Genomic DNA, 25,219 nt, shown 5'->3' with positions numbered 1-25,219 from the left:
CCAAGCCACGGGGCCGGCCCAAAAGTACTAATTCTTTTAGGAGGAAAAGGGGAGAATTATTTATTACAGCCTCGAGGTTTTGAAAACACCCAAGTGTTCATGAGTTTCTTAAATTGAATTCAATTTTCGATTCACTTTTATACATATATGTTTCCTCTTGCATCCATTTAAGCCCTATCCTTCCTACCAAGTTTAAGACAATTCTTTTTTGAATCCTTCAGTGACCTTATTTATCCAGAATTCCTTTGCCTTTATTGTTTATACATTTGGCACATAGGTAAATTCCTTGAGGGTTAGGGACTGCTTTAATATGCAGTGCCTTGTAAAGTTGGATGCTCTATAAATGTACATTGTTGTTCATGGTTGCTACATCTAATTCAGTCGTTTGCATGTTGAGACAAGAAGGATCTAAATGTAACTTGCAGGAAGAAAGATTTAAGATAAAATTTAAGAACTCTAAAAGTTTTGAGAGATACATATATATGATATATATCTTATCAGTGAAAGTTATGTAATGTTTCCATAATGAAAAAAAAACTTTTCTTCCCTATTTTTTTTATAGGCACAAGATGCTGGTCTTGGGGTGTCAATTTTACTGTGTGTCAGAGCTCTTCAACTCAGATCAAGTGAGGATGAAGAAATGAAGGCATCAGTGTGTAAAACAATTGCTTGTCTTTTACCAGAAGATTTAGAAGTTAGACGAGCCTGTCAGCTTACAGAATTCTTAATTGAACCCAGTTTGGATGGATTTAATATGTTGGAAGAACTATATTTGCAACCAGATCAAAAATTTGATGAAGAAAATGCACCAGTTCCAAATTCTCTCCGATGTGAGCTTTTATTAGCTTTAAAAGCCCACTGGCCTTTTGATCCTGAATTTTGGGACTGGAAAACTTTAAAACGACACTGCCACCAACTCCTAGGACAAGAAGCTTCAGATTCTGATGATGATCTAAGTGGCTATGAAATGTCTATTAATGACACAGATGTTTTAGAGTCATTTCTCAGTGACTATGAGGAAGGTAAAGAAGATAAACAATATAGAAGAAGAGAGTTGACTGAGCAGCATAAGGAGAAAAGAGACAAAAAACCCATTGGTTCTTCTGAAAGATACCAGAGGTGGCTTCAGTATAAATTTTTCTGTTTGTTATGTAAGCGGGAATGTATCGAGGCCAGGATTCTTCATCATTCTAAGATGCATATGGAAGATGGAATTTACACCTGTCCAGTTTGTATTAAAAAATTCAAGAGAAAAGAAATATTTGTTCCTCATGTGATGGAACATGTTAAAATGCCACCAAGCAGAAGGGATCGCTCTAGAAAGAAATTACTATTGAAAGGCTCTCAAAAGGGAATTTGTCCCAAGAGCCCCTCTGCAACTCTGGAGCAAAATCAGTCATTGAATGAACAAGCCAAAGGAGAGTCTCATGAATATGTCACATTCAGCAAGTTAGAAGATTGCCACCTGCAAGACAGAGATTTGTACCCATGTCCTGGCACAGACTGTTCCCGTGTGTTTAAGCAATTTAAATACTTAAGTGTGCATCTTAAAGCTGAACACCAAAATAATGATGAAAACGCCAAGCACTACTTGGATATGAAAAATAGAAGAGAGAAGTGTACTTATTGTCGACGACATTTCATGTCTGCTTTTCACCTGCGAGAGCATGAACAAGTGCATTGTGGTCCTCAACCTTATATGTGTGTATCTATAGATTGTTATGCCAGGTTTGGATCAGTGAACGAACTACTTAACCATAAACAAAAACATGATGATCTGCGTTATAAATGTGAATTAAATGGCTGTAATATTGTTTTCAGTGACTTGGGACAGCTTTACCACCATGAAGCACAACACTTTAGGGATGCATCTTACACATGCAACTTTGTTGGCTGTAAAAAGTTCTATTATTCCAAAATTGAATACCAGAATCACCTCTCAATGCATAATGTTGAAAGTTCAAATGGAGATGTGAAGAAATCAGTGAAACTTGAGGAGCCTGCTGCAGGTGAAAAGCAAGATTGTATTGATCAGCCCCATCTACTTGACCAAACTGATAAATCACATTTACCTGAGGATCTTCTTTTCTGTGCAGGATCAGCTAATTCTCAGATAGAAACTGCAGAAAATCTTAAAGAAAACAGTGACAGTAATTCTAGTGATCAGTTAAGTCATAGCTCTTCGGCTTCCATGAATGAAGAGTTAATTGACACACTGGAACACTCTGAAACCATGCAGGATATATTATTGTCTCATGAGAAAGTCTTTCTGCCATCCAGTTTAAAAGAAAAATGTTCCAGTGTGGCAGTTTGTTTTGATGGGACTAAGTTTACCTGTGGTTTTGATGGCTGTGGTTCCACGTACAAAAATGCAAGAGGGATGCAGAAGCATCTACGGAAGGTTCATCCATACCATTTCAAACCCAAAAAGATAAAGACAAAAGATGTCTTTCCCTGTTTGGGTAATGAACATAATCAAAAAACTGAAAAGTTTGATGCAGAACCTAAACCCAGCTCAGATACAAACAGTGACTCCCCAGATGAAGGTCTAGATCACAGTATTCATACTAAATGTAAACGAGAACATCAAGGTTATTCCTCAGATGTTTCCATTTGTGCTTCTAAAAGGCCGTGTACAGAGGATACCATGTTGGAACTTCTCTTACGCTTGAAACACTTAAGCTTGAAAAACTCAATAACACATGGATCTTTCTCAGGGTCATTGCAGGGGTACCCATCCAGTGGTGCTAAGTCTCTTCAGTCGGTTTCACCTAATATCTCAGACCTTAATTTTCAGAATCAAGATGAAAATATGCCAAGTCAGTACCTTGCGCAGTTGGCAGCTAAGCCTTTCTTCTGTGAGCTTCAAGGATGCAAATATGAATTTGTGACTAGAGAGGCTTTGTTAATGCATTATCTTAAAAAGCATAATTATTCAAAAGAAAAAGTCCTTCAGTTAACCATGTTTCAACATCGATATTCCCCATTCCAGTGTCATATTTGCCAAAGGTCATTTACAAGAAAAACACACCTTAGGATTCATTATAAGAATAAACATCAAATTGGCAATGACAGAGTAACTCACAAACTATTAGAAAATGAAAAATGTGATCATGAAGGCCCTTGCACGGTAGACAGATTGAAAGGTGATTGTTCTGAAGAACTTGGAGCAGTTCCCAACAGTAACTCTGAGAAGCCACACTGTCATTCTAAAAAGGATGAATGCAGTTCAGAAACAGATTTGGAGTCATCTTGTGAAGAAACAGAAAGTAAAACATCTGATCTTTCATCACCAATAGGTAGCCATAGAGAAGAACGAGAAGGAAGAGAGGGGAGAGGTAGCAGGAGAACTGTTGCTAAGGGAAATCTCTGCTATATTTTGAATAAATACCACAAACCATTCCATTGTATCCATAAAACTTGCAACTCCTCATTCACCAATCTAAAAGGCTTGATTCGCCATTACAGAACTGTACATCAGTACAACAAAGAACAGTTATGTTTAGAGAAAGACAAAGCAAGAACCAAAAGGGAACTTGTCAAATGTAAAAAGATATTTGCTTGCAAATACAAGGAATGTAACAAACGCTTCCTGTGTTCCAAAGCTCTTGCTAAGCACTGTAGTGACTCTCATAACCTAGACCAGATTGAAGAGCCTAAAGTGCTTTCTGAAGCTGAATCTGCGGCAAGGTTTTCTTGTAACCAGCCTCAGTGCCCTGCTGTTTTTTATACTTTCAGCAAGTTGAAGCACCACTTGATGGAACAGCATAATATCGAAGGAGAAATACATTCAGATTATGAAATTCATTGTGATCTTAATGGCTGTGGCCAGATTTTCACCCATCGCAGTAATTATTCTCAACATGTGTATTACCGACATAAGGACTATTATGATGATCTGTTTAGAAGCCAGAAAGTAGCAAATGAAAGGCTACTAAGGAGTGAAAAAGTGTGTCAAACAGCTCACACTCAGGGGCATGAACATCAGACTACCAGGAGATCATTTAATGCTAAGGCTAAAAAATGTGGCTTAATCAAAGAAAAGAAGGCTCCAATTAGTTTTAAAACAAGAGCTGAAGCCCTCCATATGTGTGTGGAGCAATCTGAGCACACGCAGTACCCCTGCATGGTTCAAGGATGCTTATCTGTGGTGAAGTTGGAGAGCAGCATAGTGAGGCATTACAAACGCACCCATCAGATGAGTAGTGCCTATTTAGAGCAACAGATGGAAAAGCTTGTCGTTTGTGTTAAATACGGTACCAAAATTAAAGAGGAGCCCCCTTCTGAAGCAGAGCCCTGTATAAAGAAAGAAGAAAATACAAGCTGTGAATCAGAGCACACAAAGCACAGCCATTCCCCAGGTGACAATAGCATACCTGTCCAGAACACTGATTCCCTTCATCCAGGTGAAAGGGACAGAGGTCAGAAAGGATGTACAGAAAGCAACCCAGTATTTGATGCAGATACTCTTCTCTACAGAGGAACTTTGAAATGTAACCATAGTTCAGAAACCACTTCTTTGGAACAATGTAATATAGTTCAGCCTCCTCCTTGTAAAATAGAAAATTCCATAGCTAATCCTGATGGGATTGAAAGTGGGACTTACTTCACAAGTTTCCAGCTGCCTTTACCAAGGATCAAAGACTCAGAAACTGGGCAGCAAAGTTCAGGGCAAGAAAACACTGTAAAAAATTCAACCCATGTCCTGAAAGAGAATTTTAGGAAGCATCCACAGCCTAGGTCATTTGATTTGAAGACTTATAAACCTATGGGATTTGAATCTTCATTTCTGAAATTTATTCAGGAAAGTGAAGAGAAAGAAGATGATTTTGATGATTGGGAGCCTTCAGAGCACTTAACATTAAGTAATTCTTCACAACCCAGTAATGACTTAACAGGGAGTGTTATGGCAAATAATATGGTGAGTGACAATGACGCTGAAGTTGACATACCTCATTCTTCCAGTGACTCTGCAATTCATGAGAACCTGACTGCAATCCCACCTTTAATAGTAGCTGAGACAACAACAGTTCCTTCCTTGGAAAACCTGAGGGTTGTATTGGACAAAGCATTAACAGACTGTGGAGAGCTTGCCTTAAAACAGCTTCATTATCTTCGGCCAGTGGTTGTCCTTGAAAGATCTAAGTTTTCCACACCAATTTTAGACTTGTTTCCAACAAAAAAGACAGATGAGCTTTGTGTAGGAAGTTCCTAAATAGCAATTTTGTTTTAGAAACAGACTGGCTCCAGCACTGCAACTTGGGGACAATTGCCAACTCGAACAAAGGCTGAGAACCAACCACACCATTGTTTAGGGTAGAATAGGCTGTGTATTTACATGAATGTATAATATCTATGTCAGCAGTATTGGCTGAGTCCATTAGCTCTCCAGTTGGTTTATTGATTGGGATTTTTTGTTTATTAAAAAAAATGGAACTGTACTCTTGTTTGGTGCTAATTAATACATCAAAATATATTGGGGCTTCCTTTTTCAAATTAAGTGTGCATGATTGTATATGGAACAAATACTAAGATCCCAGGGTGGGAGGGCTAGGGAAAGGGATATGGAGTTCTTACTTGACTTGAATGTGCACCTGAGGGTGCTTTGTGTAATATATTGTACACTACAGCATCTTATATTTTTTGAGTTGAGTTTCAATAAATTACAATTTTTCACCCATTTCTTGTTTACTCATAATGAGTTTTCATGCCACATATAAGGTGGGATTGCTCTTATATTTTCTGGAATGTACACATATATTATCCAGTAGTTTTTCATTTCTTATTAATCAAACCATTCAGATCAAGCTTCTTTTCGAATGGCTGTTTTAAAATTTTTGTGGAAAGAAAATTCTAAGATTGAGTAATTAGCTCTGGGAGTCAAGATAGCTCTCAGAAGATGTCCAGGCGTTGTCCAGGTCGAAAGAAGAGGGTATGCCAAGCAGAACATGAAAGGCATAGCAAATTCAGAGGTATGAAGTCATGTTTCCAGGGAACTACAAATAATTTGATAGGCTGGCAGAAGAAGGGGCACCTTGGGGTCGATGAGATTATTGTAGATATAAATGGGCAGGAACCGAACCGTGAAGTAAGTTCAAACTCATTAGTTTGGAACTAAGTCCATAGGCAGCTGAGAGCCTTTGAAGGATTTTAAACAAAATAACGATAATATATAGATCACTTGAGTGTGATTTGAGGGGTAGAGAATGGAAACAGTAGATAATGACTGTTGAAGTAATTGAGGCAAACTTGGTGAGAGTCTGTACTGACAATTGCAGCAGAGGGACGAGTAGATGAAATTAAGAACTTTAAAGCGGATTGTTGGGCCTTGGAGGGTGAAAAAAACCTTTTGAGGAAAACTTCAAGATTCGTAGTGATACAACCAATTATGGTGAGAATACAAAAGAAAGGAATGAGTTCTGGGGAAGAGGGTGGAAAGCCAAGATGAGTTTGGTTTTTGGGTGTATTGAGTTTCAGTGGACTGTGGGACATCCATGTCTAATGACAAGGAAAGCCATATGTTTTTAAAAATACAGCAGCTTTATTCTCTGTTCCTTGTGACATTTTCAGCCACTTTCATTAGCTAGCAATGAAATGACTCAAGAGACTCCTAACATCCCTTTCTTATGCCTGTGGTTAGGATTTTAAGACCATTTCTCTGACCCTTAAACCTTGTTTCCTTGTTTTGTCTGCTCTTCAGGACTTTCATTCTGCCAGCTTCTCACCCTAAGAGTCTGAAGCACCCCCATACACAAGTTGTTTCTTGGCTCAGATTTCACTAGGTAACAGAAGATTCTTAAATAAGAATCTGTTGAAAGAAAAGGTGGCAGAAACAGTGGAACATCTTAGAGGCTGAGGCCACTACTGACTCCTTGGGATCTTGAGCTAATTTCTTCTGGGGGCTTCAGTTTTCTCACTTATAAAGTGAGGCAGTATAGGGCCCACCCCATGGCGTAGTGGTTCAGTGCGCGCGCTCCACTGCTGGCGGCCGGGGTTCGGATCCCGGGCGTGCACCGAGGCACCGCATGTCAGGCCATGCTGTGGCGGCGTCCCATATAAAGTGGAGTAAGATGGGCACAGATGTTAGCCCAGGGCCAGTCTTCCTCAACCAAAAAAGAGAGGAGGATTGGCATAGATGTTAGCTCAGGGCTGATCTTCCTCACACACAGAAAAAAGTGAGGCAGTATAGGTGATATCTCGAAAGGTCCTTTTCTGTGATCTGAGCATGAGAAAGAACTAGTGGCCTCATTTTTTAAGTTCCTCAGAATGGAGATTTTTAGCCCAGAAAAAGAGAAAGCTGCAGTATGTTTAAGACTGAACTATATCCATTCAACCACTCCCAGCTTCTAACCCCCTAGAAGGACCAAGTGAGTCCATTTGCAGTGGAATGAAACCCTAATTTTTAGAACCAAATTGAAAGTTTGTTTCAAGTACAGGCCCAAATGGTTGATCCTAAGATCATTTTTCTATTCTAGTTGGAGCATCTTGCTTCATTTGATCTTTATTGAAGACAGTTTTATGTTAAAACCAGTGTGTGTGTGATTATATAATAATATGGAACGTCAAAGGGTTATTTTTGAAGTTTTAGTACTCATTTTTACTTGATGTCTTTTTGAGATTTGTCCCAACCCTGGCACAGACCTGGAGGCATTGACTTTGTTTTCAAAGCATTTTTCAGTTCAAGAATGCCCCTTAAAATGATAGGTAGAAATAGAGAGTGCCAGACACTCATTCTTCCCTTTTATCCAGAATTCTCTTGCTTCACTGTTTCCCCATGTTCATGAGCACATGGGTGAAAGACGGTGGGGAACGATGGAGAAGAAAGTTTTTGATTAGGCTTCCTGGGAATTCCATCCTCAGCCTATCCTCTGTCAGTTCCAGGCTGCCTACTTCTGAGCTGCACTGCCAAGGACATAGTCATTGGAGGACAGAGTCGTTAACCGTATACTTAAGTACACACATATTTAAAGACAATTCCAGCTGCTTTGGGAGGTAAAAATATCAAAGTAAATTTGTCAAAGCATCTGCCATCATTGAGCTGTAATGTGAGGGCTAGGGCAGCTTAAACACTGTTAAAGTGTGGCAGTGGGCCAGCAGCATGGACATCACCTGGGAGCTTGTTAGAAATGTAGAATGTCAGGCCCCACTCCAGACCTTCTGGACCAGAATCTGCATTTTAGTAAGATCTCCAGATGATTCATAGACAAGTTCTAGCAGCAGTGGACTAGAATACAAAGTGGGAAGTGCTGTGAGAATTCAGGATAATTACACTTTTTTTTTAGCTCTTTACATAAAATCATGTTGAATTTTCATAACTCCATGAAGTAGGTACTGATAGTATCCTAATTTGACAGATAAAAACTTAAGATAGAGATGAAGTATCTTGCCTAGCTGATAAAAGCTAGGAAGAGGTGGAGTCCAGTTTCCAATCTCTTCTGACTGGAAGAATATCAAGGAGGGGAACTTAATGTGAAGGAAGAAAGATGGAAAGTTGCAGATGGTATTTAAAGTACCAAAAATAGCACAGTTCAGTGATTAAACCAAGTGTATTGTTTGTGAAAGTGAATAGTGAGAAAGTTTGAAGTGTAGGTAAAAGTCAGGTCATGCAGATCCAACTCCACCCATACATCCAGTGTTGACATTTCCTCGTTTGAGAAAGAGATGGAAAACTGGTGCATGTTGTTTCTCTGAATAACGTGACCTATGAAAAAGTCCATTTTTCTTTCTGAAAGAAACTTCTACAAGTCAGACAAGTTGCTCAGTCCCCTCTCCACCCCACAGGAGACTGATGCCTCCTGGCTTTATACTACTGATTCAGGAGCAAAGCCGTCTCTTACATAAAGCTGAGTCTAGAAAGAGTGGCCCACTCTACTCTGACCTGCTTGGTCTACACCTGCATTTGGAGGTCTGAACCACTTTGAGGAAGGTAACCAGGATAGTCACATAATTTAAAAACCCGTCAACCTATATTTGGCAGGTTTAGCCTGGAAAAGGAGACAAGGAGGCACAGAAAAACTATAGCTAAATATTTACTAAGCACATACCATCTGCTAGCTCCTGGGGATAAGAGTGTTGAACATGACACAGTAAGTTTCCTGCATTATGGAGATTAGAGTCCAGTAAGGAAGACAGACATTAAACAAAACCCTGCAAATAATTAGTTAAATGAAAGTGCTGCAGAAGAAGCTCTGTGAGGGAACCAAAAAAGAGGACAGGAAAAGCTTCGTTGAGGAAGCCATGTTTAAGCTGAAACCTGAAGAATCAATAGGAATTAGCCAGACAGGATAATCCAATTATGTGCTAAGGCTTTGAGGTGCAACAGCTTGTTGTGTGAGTGACATTGACAAGTCTAGTATAGCTAGAGTTGAGAGAATAAATGGGAAAGGGAAAGGAGAGAAGGTTGGATAGATAAGCAAGAACCAGGTATTTTAGTGCCTTGTAACCATGTTTTAGATTGTGAATTGTGTTTGAAAGGCAATGAAGAACCTATTGAAGGCTTGAAAGTAGGCGTTGCATAAGTCGTAAGTTGCAGTGCATAAGTCAAAAAGTCCTAATAGGGCATGATGTAGAAGATTACTGAGTGAAAGTGACTGTGATGTCTGGCTGGATGGATAGATGGATGGATGACACCATCTAAAGGTGAGCTGAGATGCCTTCCATAGTGAGAAATTTATCATTGGAGGTGTTCAGGTGTCCAAGAGGGGAGTCAAACAATAAATGGATTTTTTGGACTAGATTCTCTTTGAAGCACCTTATACTAGTGAGATTTACAATACCTTGTATTTGGTTATAAATGTCACCACAAATAATCGTTGTCCTTATCTGTATGTGTAGCATGGTTCTTTTACACAAATTATCAAATTCTCATTACAGCTCTAGAAGGTAGGAATTACTCCCACTTTATAAATGAAGATATTGAGCCTCAGCTCAAGTAACTTGCCCAAAATAACAAGGTTAGCAAATAGTCATATAGCCAAAACCCAGGTCCATTCTTCTCCCGAAAGCCTGTCCTCTTTACACCTACTCTATAAAGCTTCTGTACAAAGTACACAAATATGGTAATGGGCACTTGATGAATAAACAGTTTAGGCTATAAAGATATTTGGAATTCTAGAGGACTTTTCATTCACTTAAAAATTAATGCCTGGTATGTGCCAAGCACTAGGGGTACAGCAGTCAAAATGGACATGGTCCCTGTCTTCCTTGAGTTTACAATAGTCAGAGAAGACATATTAAAACAAAATTGCACAAATAACTAATAGTTTTAAGTGCTTTGAAAGTAAAGTATAAGGTGCCATGTAACAGGGGGATCTAATCTAGTGTAGGGAGTTGTGTAATGATTCAGTTGTCATAACCCTATCTTTCTCCAAAAAGTTTCTGGTTACCATTCTTTAATGGTTTCTGACCTATGTTTAACCTGTTATAGTCAAATCCCAAGTCTTTTCTGAGTAACTTTTATTCCTTGCTGGAAAGGATTCTGGCTCTGGTCAGTCACTAGCAGACTATGAGTTTAACATCAATAGCAGTCATTCCTAAATCAGTAGGTCATTTCAGCCTGACATAGTACTATATATTTCCAGACTACATTTTCTGGATGTGTCTCTAACGCGTCAAGCAATTTGCCATCCTCCCCTTTCTGTAGGAACAAAGCAGTAATTTCTTTTCCCCCAAGCTTCCCAATTCATGTTCTTTCTCTCAGTTAACCAGAATGAACAAGCTGGAATAGCATCAGACAATATTTTTCTAAAAATTATTTGTCATAACTGGCCCTTATTGTGCCCTTCCCCTCTTATTGGTGCAAACCCTCTTGAATTCTTGCTATCTTTGTAAGTGATCTCACAATTTATACACTGGTGTGTGAACTATCTTTTTTTCATGTAAGCTTTGGGGAACAGATCATACATTTTGTATTTTCCTTGCTGAGTAGATAGGTACTAGTCAGCAAATAATTGATTTGATAACATATCATAGAAGTTCTGGTGCAGCTTGCTACTGGTTACAAAGTGCTTAGAAAATTATACCATTTGTTCCTAGTATAAACCTTGTGAAGGAGGTGGAATCCTCATCTGTAAAAAGATGAGCAAAATAAGGCTCAAATATGTTAAAAGCCTTCCCAAATCACAGTTTCTAAACAAGAGTGACATGAAAAAAGGGAATGCTACAAAATGATCCATTGATAATGTCGCTCCACATTTACCAAGTAAACCAACTATTCACCCTTTAGGAAAGCCCTCTTTAAATCCTCTCTCTTCAAATCTCCACTGAACTTCAATTTTCTCATTTGTTACGTGAAAATAATTGGTGTCCATTCCATGGATTGTTGGAAATGTTTTATATCTTCACTGTCCAAGAGGGTAACCACTAGAGTAACATGCGGCTACTTAAATTTATAAGTCAAGTGTAAAATTCAGTTCCTCAGCCACACATCCACACTTCAACTGACTAGTAGTTACCACATTGGACAGAGCAGACATAGAACATTTCCATCATTGCAGAAGGTTCTATTGGACAGTACTGTGCTAGAGCTAGGACTTGCCAAAGATCAGAGAAAGCAGTATGACTGAACTGAAAACCCAGGCGAGTGCCTGGTGGTTTTGAGTGAGCAAGTTCAGTGGGTGAGTGGGAAGCAAGCTGACCTTTGGAACAGTGACATCACAAAGCACAACTCACAGTGGCTCCAGAACACCTGGGCTCCCAGGCTACTCTCCCTAACTCATATCTAGGTTCCTGAAGCCTCTGCACATGTAGTTTCTGGAGCTGCTGTCTTATTAAAATGTCAACATCTTCACCTTCTATCTGGAACACCATCATAGATTATCTCTCTCTGGGCTCGATATGGAATTGGCTACAAGCAACTCTTCTGGGAGAGACTAGTGTGCCTCAGCAAACAAATTTGGGGCCACTAGATAATCTTGCTCCAGCTGTGCAAGTTATCCTGGGGATTTCCTTTTTGATTTTGTTGGGAGTAGGAGTATATGCCTTATGGAAACAAAGTGTTCGATCAATTCAGGTTATACTCTTTTTGTTACAGAGAAATTTAAATAATTATAAATTGATATATGATTAGTTCTCTCCCATATTACTGCCACAGTTTTAAGACCATCAGATGAGCAAGAGTGGACCCTTGTCTCTGAAGTTGGTTGAAACTAGGCTATCCTTAAAAACTTTCACAAATTAGATTTTGAGCATAAAAATCCTCTTTCTCACAATGGTCTTTGGCTTGTCTTACAATAAAATAGATCAAACAAGCTCATAACCTGAGAAGGCAGCCTTACCCCCAAGTTTATTTAATCACTTATTCATCTTTAAGTGTCTACTATGTGCCAGATGCCACGTAGGGTACCGTTTATAGAAGTATAACTGGGATCTTGGTTTTGGCCTATCTGTTCTTACTGTGCGATTGCTCTGTAACTGATGAGGAAGCATGTACATCCATGTAGTCATCACGATGTTTTTGTTATTTCCTTGTTTTAACAAGATAGGGCTCTATAAATATACAGGGGCTCTTTTTGGGGATAGAAGTATCATTGGCTGGGATTATGAGAAACACTTAGGATTTTACATCTGTTTAATCACGCATAATAATACCTGTATTTACAGTATAGTCAAAACGCTTTGAGAATCCCAACAATTCCATGAAATAGATAGAGGTTATTTTCATATGACAAACAAGGAAACAGGTGCATTGAGGTTTAGTGGAAATTTAAAGAGGATTTAAAGGGGACTTTCTTAAAGAGTGACTGGTTTACTTGGTAAATGCTGAGAGAAGTTATTACTGGATCATTTTGTAGCATTCACTTATTTTCATATGTCATTACTGTTGAGGAATCAGTCACATGCATTCTCTTAACCTCTGAAAACTCCTCATGGTAGGCAGGGCAGGGATTATCATCTCCATTTTGTAGGTGAGGGAACTTGGTTATCACCTACCCAAGTTGACATAGATTGTAAAAGGTGATAAAAGCTGAGATTTGAACCCAATTTTTAGGATTCCAAATTCAATTCTTCTCCAAAATCTCACTTGATATAATCCGACAGACCTATATCCCCAACAGGGGGATATGTGTGCATTATACACAGATTTCAGTTAGATAATAGAAGAATATAAGGCAAAAAACCAAACTCTTACCTATAATTCTGGGTTCTGCTCTTGTTTGGTTAATGTTTAGCTCAATGAGAAAGATGAATTCACAGCACTCTGGAAAACTTGGCCAAGAAAAAGAGGTCGTATAACGAGTGGTTAATAGCATGGGCTCTGGGATCGGACTCCTGGGGCTTAAATCTTGATTTTATGACTTGCTGTGTAACCTGAGAGCAATCACTTACCCTCTAAACCCCAGTTTCCTTATCTGTAAGATGGGTTTGCTAACAGTGCCTTCCTCAGGGTTCTTGTGAGGATTAAAGGAGATATCGTATGTATAAAGCTTAGCACATAATAAGGACTCAATAAGCAGTGCCAGTTATAATAAGAAAAAAAAGATGATTAGGTTTTTTTCCTTATCCTGGCAGGAATCTATCCTATTCATTAAAAAATTTTTTTCCCATGACCAGGAAATCCAGTTTTTCAGACCACTGTGTCCTGAGAGAATATACATGGAAGTCAGAATTCCTGGATTCCAGTCCTGGCTCTACCATTTCCAAGTATATGACGTTAGACAACCACAGGGTCCAAACTGGAAAGTATCTAAATGGTTATCCAGTTCTGTTTTTTCTACATAAATAGGTCATGCATAGGCAAGGAAACTCCTAGCACAGAGCCCAGCATGTGGCAAACTTTCAGCAAATGGTATCTATTATTATAGTCTTTATTAATTAAATGCAAATAATAATCCCTGACCTGCCTCCCACTCCATTTTGTGGTGAAGATCAAAAAACGAAATAGGTGTAAAGATGTTTTGTTCAATGGAAGGGTTGGCACAGGGATGAGGGATTATTGTTACTATTAGGTTTTCGTTTTATTTTGCATCTATAGTAAACTGTGGCATTTAACATGAATAAACAAGTAACATTCAACTTCTGTTGTTTTATTTTAGAAAATATTGTTGTTTGTAATCACACTCTACAAACTTTACAAGAAGGGCTCAGATTTTTTTCAGGCTTTGCTGGTCAACCCAGAAGGGAATGTTCTCCCACTTCAAGACAATAATCTCTTCCTGTCCTTGGGTCTGCAAGAGAAAATTTTGAAAAAACTTCAGATGGTGGAAACCAAAGTGAAGGACCTGGAGGGGATGATCAGTTCCCAAATACCTGCCACGAAGAGGGATTGCTCCTCTGAGCCCTACTGCAGCTGCTCCGACTGCCAGAGTCCCTTGCCCACATCAGGGTTTACTTCCACATCTGAAATGTGATGGACTCCAACCTTTTCCAGAAGAGCACTGTTTCCCTCATGTGTGCGGTGGTGTATCAATAAAGACAGACAACTATATTGAAATTACCCTGCAAGGACTGGCTGTCTATTCAGTAGGGCCCAGCTTCTACTTGTGTGTGTGGTGGTGTAATGTGGGGTATAGTGGTGGTTAAAAATGTCTCTGATATTGTGGTGCCCACTCAGTAGGCTGGAGACCATAAGCAGCCATATAGGAAAGGCTAGCCAAACTGGAATCCATGGGAGTGGGAAAAGAAGGGAGAGTGGTCAGGGATGTGACCTTGAGCTCCACGTTGAAAACGTTGGATTGGATATAATAAAAACAGCAAGAAAGTGCTGTTTAAGGGCAATGCTGTGAACTGTCCTATACAGGTAGGCTGGCCCTTGTGCTGATCTTTGGCCTAAAGGTAAATACTGTATGTAGCCTAGGAGTCTCCCTGCATTAATTACTCAGAAATGGGCAAGGGTGAGGGTGGACATAAAGGAGACTGTTTAATTTTATCCAACTTTTACTGATACTGTGTGCTAAGCACTGTGATAATCCTTGGGAATCTGTCCTGAGTGTTTCAGGAGCACTCAGTTTGGCTGGTTGGACAGGTAATTTCAGAACAAGGAATTATAATACAGTGGAGTCATATCATCTTTTTTTTTTTTTTAATTTTTATTTATTTATTTTTTTCCCCCAAAGCCCCAGCAGATAGTTGTATGTCATAGCTGCACATCCTTCTAGTTGCTGTATGTGGGACACGGCCTCAGCATGGCTGGAGAAGCTGTGTGTCGGTGTGCGCCGGGGATCCGAACCCGGGCCGCCAGCAGCGGAGCGCAAGCACCCAACCACTAAGCCACGGGGCCGGCCGGAGTCATATCATCTTGAACTTAGGTGAATTCTCCTCTTGTGAATCCCAGCTTGGCAGGGGGCAAAGAAGAGAAGGAGGCATCTACCTGCTGTTCCACTCAATGAGTGTGTACTCTGATGAGAAAGATGGCCTACTGGGGAGAAGGTTGTAGATGGTCCCTTCAGTCTCAGATTCCACAAGCCTTATAGTGTATGCATTTTTGCCACAATGAAGGTGTTTACGGTCATCGAAACACTTTGTAACTTTCTGACACCTAAATGAAAATATTTCATTTGGTGTGCAAATAAAGAAATAGTGATTTATTGCCATGCTGGGGGAAAACTGGCTATGCTGTTCAACAGGAGACAACGTAACAGTCTCCCAAGTAGCATCTTCCTAAGGGACTTCCAACGGAAATTTGGTCATAATTTTTGTCCAGTGCACCGGCATTAAAATGCAACCCCTGTGTAAGATGAGACTTCACTATATAGTGCAAAAACAGGTCGGTGAATACAGGGTGGGGCTAGAAAAGGCTTTGCAGAGGAAGTGACATTGAGTGGTCCCATAAAGGATTACATATGCAGACAATAAAATGGGAAGTATTCCTGCTGGTGGGATCATCATGGAGCCATATAAAAACAAGAGTAGCTTGGGGCTGGCCCCGTGGCTTAGTGGTTAAGTTCATGTGCTCTGCTTCGTAGCCTGGGGTTCGCAGGTATGAAGCCCGGGTGCAGACTTACGCACCGCTCATCAAGCCATGCTGTAGCAGCATCCCACATACAAAATAGAGGAAGATGGGCACAGATGTTAGCTCAGGGACAATCTTCCTCACAAAAAAAAAAAAATTGAGGACAAGGAGATTTTCAGGGTGGCTGAAGACACACCCTCATCCTCAAATCAGCTTTAATTCATGACGTGGCGAACAGAACAGATGGGAGTTACCAACACTGCATTATCCGACAGTGTAAGTGAGACATTTGTTAACTATGCTGCTGAAGGAATGTCATGCAATCTTTTGAAGTCAATGTCTCAGTTTGTTGTGCTGTCTAAATTTCAGTGTCTTCCTGTGTAGTTGCAGGCGTCTTGTCTTGGTTACTGCTCTGGGGTATAGCAAAGGAAAGTGTCAGAAGAAGGGCCTAGAAGAGCAGACTGATGTCAGGTAATGAAGGGCCTTAAGGTCATACCATATTGTTGGAAATGGACTCTTGTAGGTTTTTAAACGGGAGTAACATAGATTTGGTAGTCTGCGTGGGAAACGAATAGAATGAGCTAGATGCAAAAGAGAAAACAGGCTGTGCATCCTGTTAGGGTGCATAGTGTGGTAAAAAGTGATGGGGTCACCTTGTTCCTGGCTCTCAGCTCCCCAGAAAGGATGTGTGATTCACACCACAATCATAAGAGATTGATAACAAGTATTCATTCCTAGTGGGGGTCATTCTTTTCTTGAGATCAGAGCACTTATGTCCAGGGCATCAGTTAAGGGAACTTGGATTCCTGGCAAGCACAGAATCAAGGCAAGATAGGGAAAGGGCTTGAGAGCTGTTTTATCATTCAGGTTAGATGGGGTAGATGAACTACCCTACACCAGTGTCCACCACTCAAGGGAGGAGAATCCTTATCTTCCAAATTCAGTCTCTTTCCTTTGGCTAAACCTGGACAATAGCCTGTTTTGAGGCTCCTATTTTAGTCTCCACAAAGACCAGCCCCTCTATTAGCACTATCTTTCTGCAAAGGGGAACAAGTAATTATTCACTTTCCATAATTCACTTCTTTTTTTTTTTTTTTATAATTTTATTTATTTATTTTTCCCCCAAAGCCCCAGTGGACAGTTATATGTCACAGTTGCAATTCACTTCTTTTTTCTTTTTTTTATAATTTTATTTATTTATTTATTTTTCCCCCAAAGCCCCAGTGGATAGTTGTATGTCACATTTGCACATCCTTCTAGTTGTATGTGGGACGTGGCCTCAGCATGGCCGGAGAAGCGGCGCGTCGGTGCGCGCCGGGATCCGAACCCCGGCCGCCAGCAGCAGAGCACGTGCACTTGACCACTAAGCCACGGGGCCGGCCCCCATAATTTTGCCTCCACCGTTACCACCCTAGTCCAAGCCACCATCATCTCTCACCTGGATTCTTGAAGTGGCCTCTTAACTGGACTCCCTGCTTCCATCTGTGTTCCCATTCAATTTATTCTCTACAGTAGCCAGAGATCATGTTACTCCTCTACTTAAAACCTTCCAATGGCTTCTTATTTCACTCTGAGTACAAGTCAAGTTTTTAACTAAAAAAGTGTGCATGATGGCATGATCCTCACTCCCCCTCCTTTTTACTCTCTCTACTCTTTCCACACTCTCTTACTATTCCTCAAATATGCTAAGAACTGTCTGACCTCAGGGCCTTTGCACTTGCTGTTCACTGTGCATGGCATACTTTTCCCAGATACTCACACGACTTCTTTTCTCCCTTTCTTTGGGTCTGTGCTCAAATGTCAGCTAATCTGAGAGGTCTCCCTTGGCCATCTTACATAAAGTAGTGCCCCTCGTGCCAACATGCTATATCCCCTTTTACCTTCTTTTTCTTCATAGCACTTATCACCTCCACTTTTACTGTTACATATTTGCTTATTGTCTAACAACCCCTCCATCTACCCCAGCCCACTATGAACCTAAGCTTCAGGAGAGAAAGGGGCTTTGTTTGGTTCATTGCTATATTCCCAGCACTTAGAACAATGTCTGGCAGTACTTAGCAGACAATATTTGTTGGATGAATGAATGAATCCCAGTCTTGACTTTTAAAAATCTCATACCAGCTTCCTGTTCCCCTCTCTCTTTAGACACATGTGACAGATCAACACTATGATGTGATTCTCCCAAGTATGGGGAGCCAGAAGCTAATCTTGATTGTGTACTTATTCAGAGTTACATCCTTTGCTAAGAGCTTTACATGATTTTTCTCATTTGATCCTCACAATACGAAGAGGTAAGTACTATTATTTTCATTTTACTGTTGAGGAACTGATGCACAGAGAAGTTGAGTGAGTTGCTAACATGTGGTGTAGCTGTGACTTGCACTCAAAGCAGCCTAACTCGAAATCTGTGCTCTTAGCCACAAAGTTTGGGTGGAGGAGCTTCTGCGAGGCTTTGGATTAACTGCAGCAGGCTGGATGGACCCAGACAGGGGAAGATAAGACTGAAGAGGACATAGCAATGAGAGCCCAAATGAGAGAGAATTTTGAAAAAACGTTTCCCTTCATATTTTTAAGTTGATATCTACAAGTTTTTATCATAAATTTAAATAGTTGCAATGCATGTAAATTCTACCAAATTGTAAATAATGACGATTTAAGATAAAACTGTTAAATCACTTTTTATAATGTATCCAACAGACTCTACATAACAATTGAATAACCACCATCATTCATTTAAAATTACAGAAGTTAACTCTTTAACATTTGGTAATTCTACATTGTTCTTTTATCATCCTTAACTTATATGTTCTACTCTTCCATAAAAGGTTATCCAAATGTAATACTTTTTATGTTTGAAACACCTTTTATTGATCACTTCTTTGTAAGAAAAATATGTATGTATTAAAGTAAAATTTAAAAAATTTTCCTGTAATTGTATGGCTCTATGTATGAGAAGGAATTCTTCTGAATTGAGTAATCATCACAATTATCTTTAATATATAGCTCCTCAAAATGACATGATTACAAATTCTGGTAATACATAAACATGAAACATAAAATTCTACTGGAAATGCATCTCTCAGTGAGATGGATGGGGCTTCCCCACCAATTAATTCATGTATCTGAATGACTATTTCTTACCACTAGATTAACAGAGTTCAGTTTCAATTTTACTTCTCTTTTGTTTTCATAGATACAGTGCCAAGAAATATTACTCACATAAATAGACGGGAACGCTGGTAGTTTTTAAAGGAATGTTAATCAATTCTTTGGTTTCCTTCTGAGTTATATGCCAAAAATCCAACAGTGTTCCTTCATCAGCTGACAGTTCAATTAGGTCCACCACTAATTTTGTTGAAAGCAAAGAACTGGAAATCATCTGACTTGCAAAAGAATTTGTTATCCTGTCATTAGAGTCTTTTACTTTCTCAAGTGACTTTTAATTATGCTGATTACTCTCGCTTAGAACCATTTAGGAACAGTTGGGAAATTCGAGATGTTAATTTCAGCACAACTTTTAGCATTACAATATCATTGTAATTTAAATACATATTAGTTGCAGCTGCAGATTTAGCTCAACTTGTAAATAATTATGCAAATTAGCAACGTCAGTTTGTGCAACTAACCACATCAGACCTATTTTTGGTCAGAAAAATTTTCACTTTTCAACTCAAATGTGTTAATAGGCGTCGCTGTGATATTTCACTTCCGAATTCCAAGACATATAGCTTTGTCTCAGATATGAGTTTGTCTCTAGATAAAGTAAGGTATTTCTAACCTACGCCGTCCTTGCTTTGCTCCAGGGCACGCTCTCAGGCAAAACGTCGCCTGACTTCACCTAGGGTGGAAAGGCACATTCCCGTCAGGACCGCCCACTCTCTAACGTGCCTGAATGCAGAACACCCTAATACCGGCCAAAATGCTGCACTTAGAATGCCCAGTCTCGCTCTTTACGATCCCTTTAGTCTTAAGGCATCCCAGGGATGAGCACACCACAGCCTGAAGAGCACTAGTTGAGAGAAATGATTTGTAGAGCCTGGGAAGTCGGCTCCTCGCCGGTTCTTGCCAGCCACCACAGGGCGGGAGCGGCGGCCCACTCCGCGTCAGTTCCCGCTTAGCCCCGACTACCAGTGGGCTTGTCCTGGCCGGGGACAGACAGTACAGCACAGGCCGCAGCCCAGACTGGGCAAGCCTCGTAGCGAAGGGAAGCAGTTGCCACTCGGGAGACCAAAAAGCGGATAGCTCCGCCGGGCTGGCTGGCCCAGGAGGGAAGCCGGAACCCTCGGCAGAGACCTGGCGTGGAAGGGAGGGGGAAGAATGTTGATGCAACGCAGCTCAGCACTATCAGGTCGCGTGCCGGAGCGGCGCCTGGCGGAGGCCGGAACTCGGCATCTGGGCTCCCACTCTTCTCGGGCCGGAAGTGAGGAAGGCGGGGCTCATCCTTTTCCGGCAGAAACTAGGAAGCTCTAGGGGGCGTCAGCATGGGGAAGAGTGTTCGTGTAACACTGCCGGGTGCGTGGAGGGGTGAGAGGGAGGCGGGTGTCGGTGCAGTGGCGCTCGGAAGGGACCGATATCGCTGTGACACTGCGGGGAGGCTCTGAGGGGACTGGTGTCAGTGTGGCACCGGCGCACGCTGAAAGAGCTGGTGGAACCGGGTGGCCATGGGGATGTGGGCGTCGCTGGACGCGATGTGGGAGATGCCGGCCGAGAAGCGTATTTTCGGGGCCGTGCTGCTCTTCTCCTGGACAGTGTACCTTTGGGAAACCTTCCTAGCACAGCGGCAGGTGAGTCTAGACAGGACCCACCTGGCCCCAACACCCGGCCAGCCCTCGGCCAGCCTCGGTCTCGACCGCAAGTCGCTGGGTGATTGCCTGGCCCCACAACCAGCCTCGACCCCCGGATCTCTGCTGAGTCTCCTGACTTGGCCCGATGGCGGGGTTGGCCTGGAGGGAATCTGGAGCCTCAGGGACGGTTTCCGCAACGTGATCATGGGACCCGGGCCGGTTAGGGCCTGGTGGAAGATAAGGCAGGGCTGCCGCTTTGTCAGGCTTGAACGCTTGTGCCTGCCCCACAGCTTTCTAAGATCTTCTGGCCCAGACTTACCTCCTTTATCCCTGGCAGCAACCCATTGAAAAGGAAGATGCTCATGTTTTAGAACTACAGTTTACCCACCACACTCGTGTAATCATGCTCCACCACCGGATTAGGAAACCATTTTCTGAAAATGAAGATTTCGCAGTCCTTCCAAGGACCAGAAGGATTTTCCTTAAAAAAAAAGTGTATATATGTTTTTGCCTCAAGAACAATATTTTCTTGTTTTTCTTAAAAGCATCTTTGTTATTTTTGTTTAAACAATTAAAGCCGTGAAATAGAAAGTTACTTAATAACCATCCCCTGGAGGTTATCATAATTAATAGATTGATAGATTAGAAAGCTAAACTTTTAAATGAGATTTTAAATTTAACTGACCGCTTTATTGCAAACTCGCTCAGCTGGTTTGCTTTCCCCACACTCTTCTATGTTGTCACTGAATTATGTCAACCATGATGGTTATGAAAACCTTCCTCTTTTTAACAGCTGAAACTCTTTCTTGAGATTTACAGTCTTTTTTTCTCTGCAAATTTGTTCTCTCGATTTATGTTCTGTGTGAATCTTTAAACTGCAGAATTTAACTTTTCTATATCTATCAACATCTGGATTATATCTTGATGTCTTCTTTTAGTCCAGGATATTCAAAGAGGTGTTAAGCCGTATCGCGCTAGGTTCTCTGAGGTAGCTCTTTGGATACCTTCGTTAGTGCAGAATCTTGTAGGCCTGGAGAAGCTCCTTTGCATAATGTAAACACACAGTATGTGGTGTCTAAATTGGGAGTGGGTACTGGACATCCATCTGTCTTACTTTAACAATAAGCTTAGTTACAGTAACTACTTTTCGATAGAGTCTTTACTCAATTATGCTTTAATGTAATGCCTTTACTTGAGGGTTGAGTGAAGTGCACAATTATATAAAGAAGCCATTTGTAAAACCACTGTAGAAGATGCGGTCCATTATATTGTCTGATATCTGTTCCCTGTGTTATGTCCCATAGGCTGAAATTACCTTTTAGAACTTGGTATAATGAGCAAGTTTGTCTTTCTTCAAGATCTGTTATGCTTCTATCTCTCACGCCTCAAACTTCCCTTAATTTGGCTTCTAGGACCAAATTCAGTACCTAGCCACAATATCTGTTAGTACTCATGGTTAGCATATTTGCTTCCTTCTCCTTTCCCTGAATTTGTTTTCTATATTACAGGATGTATGTTGCACCTGGAGTGAGTGGTACCCTTTGTGATGTTACAATTTTGGTGGACATAATGCAAACTGAAGTGTGATGACGACCTTGATTTTAATTTCACCTAGTCAGCTAGCCTCAGATTCTCTTGTTCCGCTTTTACTTTTCTGCATCAGTTGTTTTAGTGGTCAGTGTACTTGATCAAATGCAGTAGTTGTGTCTCTATAAAGCAGATTCAGCAGGCTTAAGTGATAAGTTAATGCTATAAATCATTCAATGTTTGATCATAAGTGACTAGAGTAATAAATAATGAGTTGGTTTGCCTGTTTCATTAAAGTGTTTTCTTCGAATTATTTCAGAGACGGATATATAAAACAACAACTCATGTACCGCTGGAGTTAGGACAGATCATGGATTCAGAAACATTTGAGAAATCGCGACTGTATCAACTGGACAAAAGTACTTTCAGCTTCTGGTCAGGACTCTATTCAGAGATTGAAGGCACTGTGAGTAATTTACTTCTTGGAGAGACAGTCTGTCAAATTATTTAATAATTTATAATGTTTGTTTTCATTTTCGTGTTTTTGTGACACAAAAGGGTACCACACCTACAAATCCCAGAATGCTTTCTTTTTTTTTTTTTTTTTTAAAGATTTTATTTATTCATTTTTTTCCCCCCAAAGCCCCAGCAGATAGTTGTATGTCATAGGTTCACATCCTTCTAGTTGCTGTACGTGGGACTCGGCCTCGCGCTGGATGGAGAAGTGGTGCCTTGGGGCGCGCCCGGGATCCGAACCCGGGCCGCCAGCATCAGAGCGCGCGCACTTAACCGCTAAGCCACGGAGCCGGCCCCCAGAATGCTTTCTTAACTTTTGTTATTGATAGTAATGGGTGTGGAACAAAAGAGACAGAAATATAACTGTCAACTTTTTCAACTTTAGTCAGTTGAAAATTGTAGAATATGGTAACTGTCACCCTGAGGCCAGGTGTGAAAAAGAACATTATGTTGTAAGTTATTCCTGTAGCAATCCCCACTTGTCTTCCTGCCTCTATCTTAACTCTATAACCTGTCCTCCACATTGCAGCCAAAGAAATCCTGAAGCACAATTCTGATCATGTTATTCTCCTACATAAAACCTTTCACTGGGGCCAGCCGTGGTGGCCTAGTGGTTAAATTTGGTGCGCTTTGCTTCAGCGGCCTGGGTTTGGGTCCCAGGTGCAGACCTACACCACTCACCTGTCGGTGGCCACGCTGTGGTGGCGGCTCACATACAAAAAGAGGAAGATTGGCAGGGGATGTTAGCTCAGGGTGAATCTTCCTCAGAAAAAAAAAAGAAATCCTTTCACTGGCTCACTGTTGCCTTCAGGGTGAAGTCTCAATTTCTTGGCATGGTCCTTTTTGATGTCCTTTTTGACCTGGCTATTGCTTACTTGAGCCTCATCTTTTTATTCCTTCCCCAAAGTTCTTTCCCTTTCTTTATTATCCGTCTTATACCTAACTTGGTTTCTTATGACTTTGAGTCTTTTCACATGCTGGTATCTCTGTCTAGGGTGCCCTTCCCCTCCCTCTTCAACTCTTCAATCTGTTCTCTCACTGGAAGCTGATTAATCCCTACCCTTCCATTAGGATCCGGCTGAGACATCATCTTTTCTTTTTTTTTTTTTTTTGTGAGGAGATCAGCCCTGAGCTAACATCTGCCAATCCTCCTCTTTTTGCTGAGGAAGACTGGCCCTGGGCTAACATCTGTGCCCATCTTCCTCCACTTTGTATGGGACGCCGCCACAGCATGGCTTGCCAAGCAGTGTGTCGGTGCGCGCCTGGGATCCGAACCGGTGAACCCCGGGCCGCCGCAGCAGAGCACGTGCACTTAACCGCTTGCGCCACCTGGCCGGCCCGAGACATCGTCTTTTCTAAAAAACCATTTGAAACTTCCGCTGTCCCTCAAGACTCGGTAAGGTAGCATCCTATCATTATTCCTATCAGAGTACTTATCACATTGTATTGAATTTGCCTGTTTACAGACTGGTAGTTCTTTAAAGAAAGGATATTTTAAGGTCTTGTTCATCATTTTATACCTAGTGCCTGGCATATAAGAAGCACATGATTCATATTTATTGAAAGAATGAGTGACAGGACATTTTTGCTTAGCAAAACAGGGCCAGTCTTACCCCCATGCTAAAAGAAGAGAGGCTGTATAGTGTAGAGCAGTGTTTTTTCATGATCTCCCCTAGCCCGTGACCCTGTACTTTTTTAGACATTCTTTTTCTGATCACCTGTCCATGAAATTTTATTTATTTATTTTTTTTGGTGACGAAGATTAGCCGTGAGGTAACATCTGTTGCCAGACGTCCTCTTTTTGCTGAGGAAGATTGTCACTGAGCTAACATCCGTGCCCATCTTCCTCTACTTTATGTATGGGATGCTGCCACAGCATGGCTTGATAAGTGGTACATAGATCCGCACCCAGGATCCGAACCTGTGAACCCTGGGCCACGAAAGTGGAGCACGCAAACTTAACCACTATGCTACCGGGCTGGCCCATGAAATTTTAATATCACAGATGTACTGTATATCTGTTTCTGTACTGTATGTATGTATATCTGTTATACATGAAGTAAGTTAAGATTTTTGTCCACCAAAAACCAGTTTTTGGTTTTCCACCTCCAAGAACAGTTGAAAGTGTGTGGTCTAGAGGTTAAGGTCAGACTCTGAATTCAGGTGGCTTGAGTTGGAATCTCAGCTTTTCCATACTAGCTATCTGACTTCAAGCAAGTCATTCAGCATTTCTGTGCCTCAGTTTTCTCATCGGTTAAAATCGTATGGTAATAAGAGTTCCTCATTCATAGTGTTGTTGAGAGAATTAAAATTAGTTAGTAGATGTAAGGTGCTTAGAACAGTGCCTGATCCATCGTAAGTGCTTCATAGTGGTGGCTGTTATTATTTCTATCATCATGATCATGATTATCGTCATTGTTCCTCCAGAACTCTTTTAGATCCCCCAGTATTACTGAGAGAAAGATTCCTAAATTGACAATAATTGAGATTGGCTACCATAATT

General features: G+C 40.9%; 3 protein-coding genes across 4 annotated transcripts in view; all 3 read left to right on the top strand.

Annotated features, from left to right (window-relative positions):
* The window catches only part of RLF (RLF zinc finger), a 79,324-nt gene extending 73,883 nt beyond the window's left edge, over positions 1 to 5,441 (top strand). The window contains exon 8 of the mRNA XM_004426012.3: positions 563 to 5,441. Within this exon, the coding sequence (XP_004426069.2) occupies positions 563 to 5,215 (4,653 nt within the window). The 3' untranslated portion in view covers positions 5,216 to 5,441. The remainder of the gene's footprint in view (positions 1 to 562) is intronic.
* Positions 5,442 to 5,538: 97 nt separating this feature from the next.
* TMCO2 (transmembrane and coiled-coil domains 2) lies at positions 5,539 to 14,621 on the top strand. Its single transcript, XM_004426013.3, has 2 exons — positions 5,539 to 12,010; positions 14,034 to 14,621. Exons 1-2 carry the CDS (start codon positions 11,774 to 11,776, stop codon positions 14,346 to 14,348), a joined length of 552 nt encoding a protein of 183 aa, XP_004426070.1. The 5' UTR covers positions 5,539 to 11,773; the 3' UTR covers positions 14,349 to 14,621.
* A 5,846-nt stretch (positions 14,622 to 20,467) lies between these two features.
* ZMPSTE24 (zinc metallopeptidase STE24) overlaps positions 20,468 to 25,219 on the top strand; it is a 47,128-nt gene continuing 42,376 nt past the window's right edge. Inside the window, exons 1-2 of one of the 2 annotated variants that reach the window (XM_087446206.1) lie at positions 20,468 to 20,673; positions 22,520 to 22,666. In XM_087446206.1, the coding sequence (XP_087302332.1) occupies positions 20,551 to 20,673; positions 22,520 to 22,666 (270 nt within the window). In that variant the 5' untranslated portion in view covers positions 20,468 to 20,550. The remainder of the gene's footprint in view (positions 20,674 to 22,519; positions 22,667 to 25,219) is intronic. The other variant, XM_004426014.3, reaches the window with a different exon arrangement.

Source organism: Ceratotherium simum, chromosome 22 (genome assembly GCF_057802395.1).
Source record: "Ceratotherium simum simum isolate JZ-2026a chromosome 22, ASM5780239v1, whole genome shotgun sequence".
In the NCBI taxonomy this organism is placed as follows: Eukaryota; Metazoa; Chordata; class Mammalia; order Perissodactyla; family Rhinocerotidae; genus Ceratotherium; species Ceratotherium simum.
Note: the sequence above shows the minus strand (reverse complement) of the source record. Positions and strands in the feature narration are given on the sequence as shown.

Coding starts and splice junctions, on each gene's coding strand:
- TMCO2 (XM_004426013.3), top strand. CDS start 11,774: ATGTCAACATCTTCACCTTCTATCTGGAACACCATCATAGATTATCTC. Junction 12,011..14,033: donor AAAGTGTTCGATCAATTCAG/GTTATACTCTTT, acceptor GTTTTATTTTAG/AAAATATTGTTGTTTGTAAT.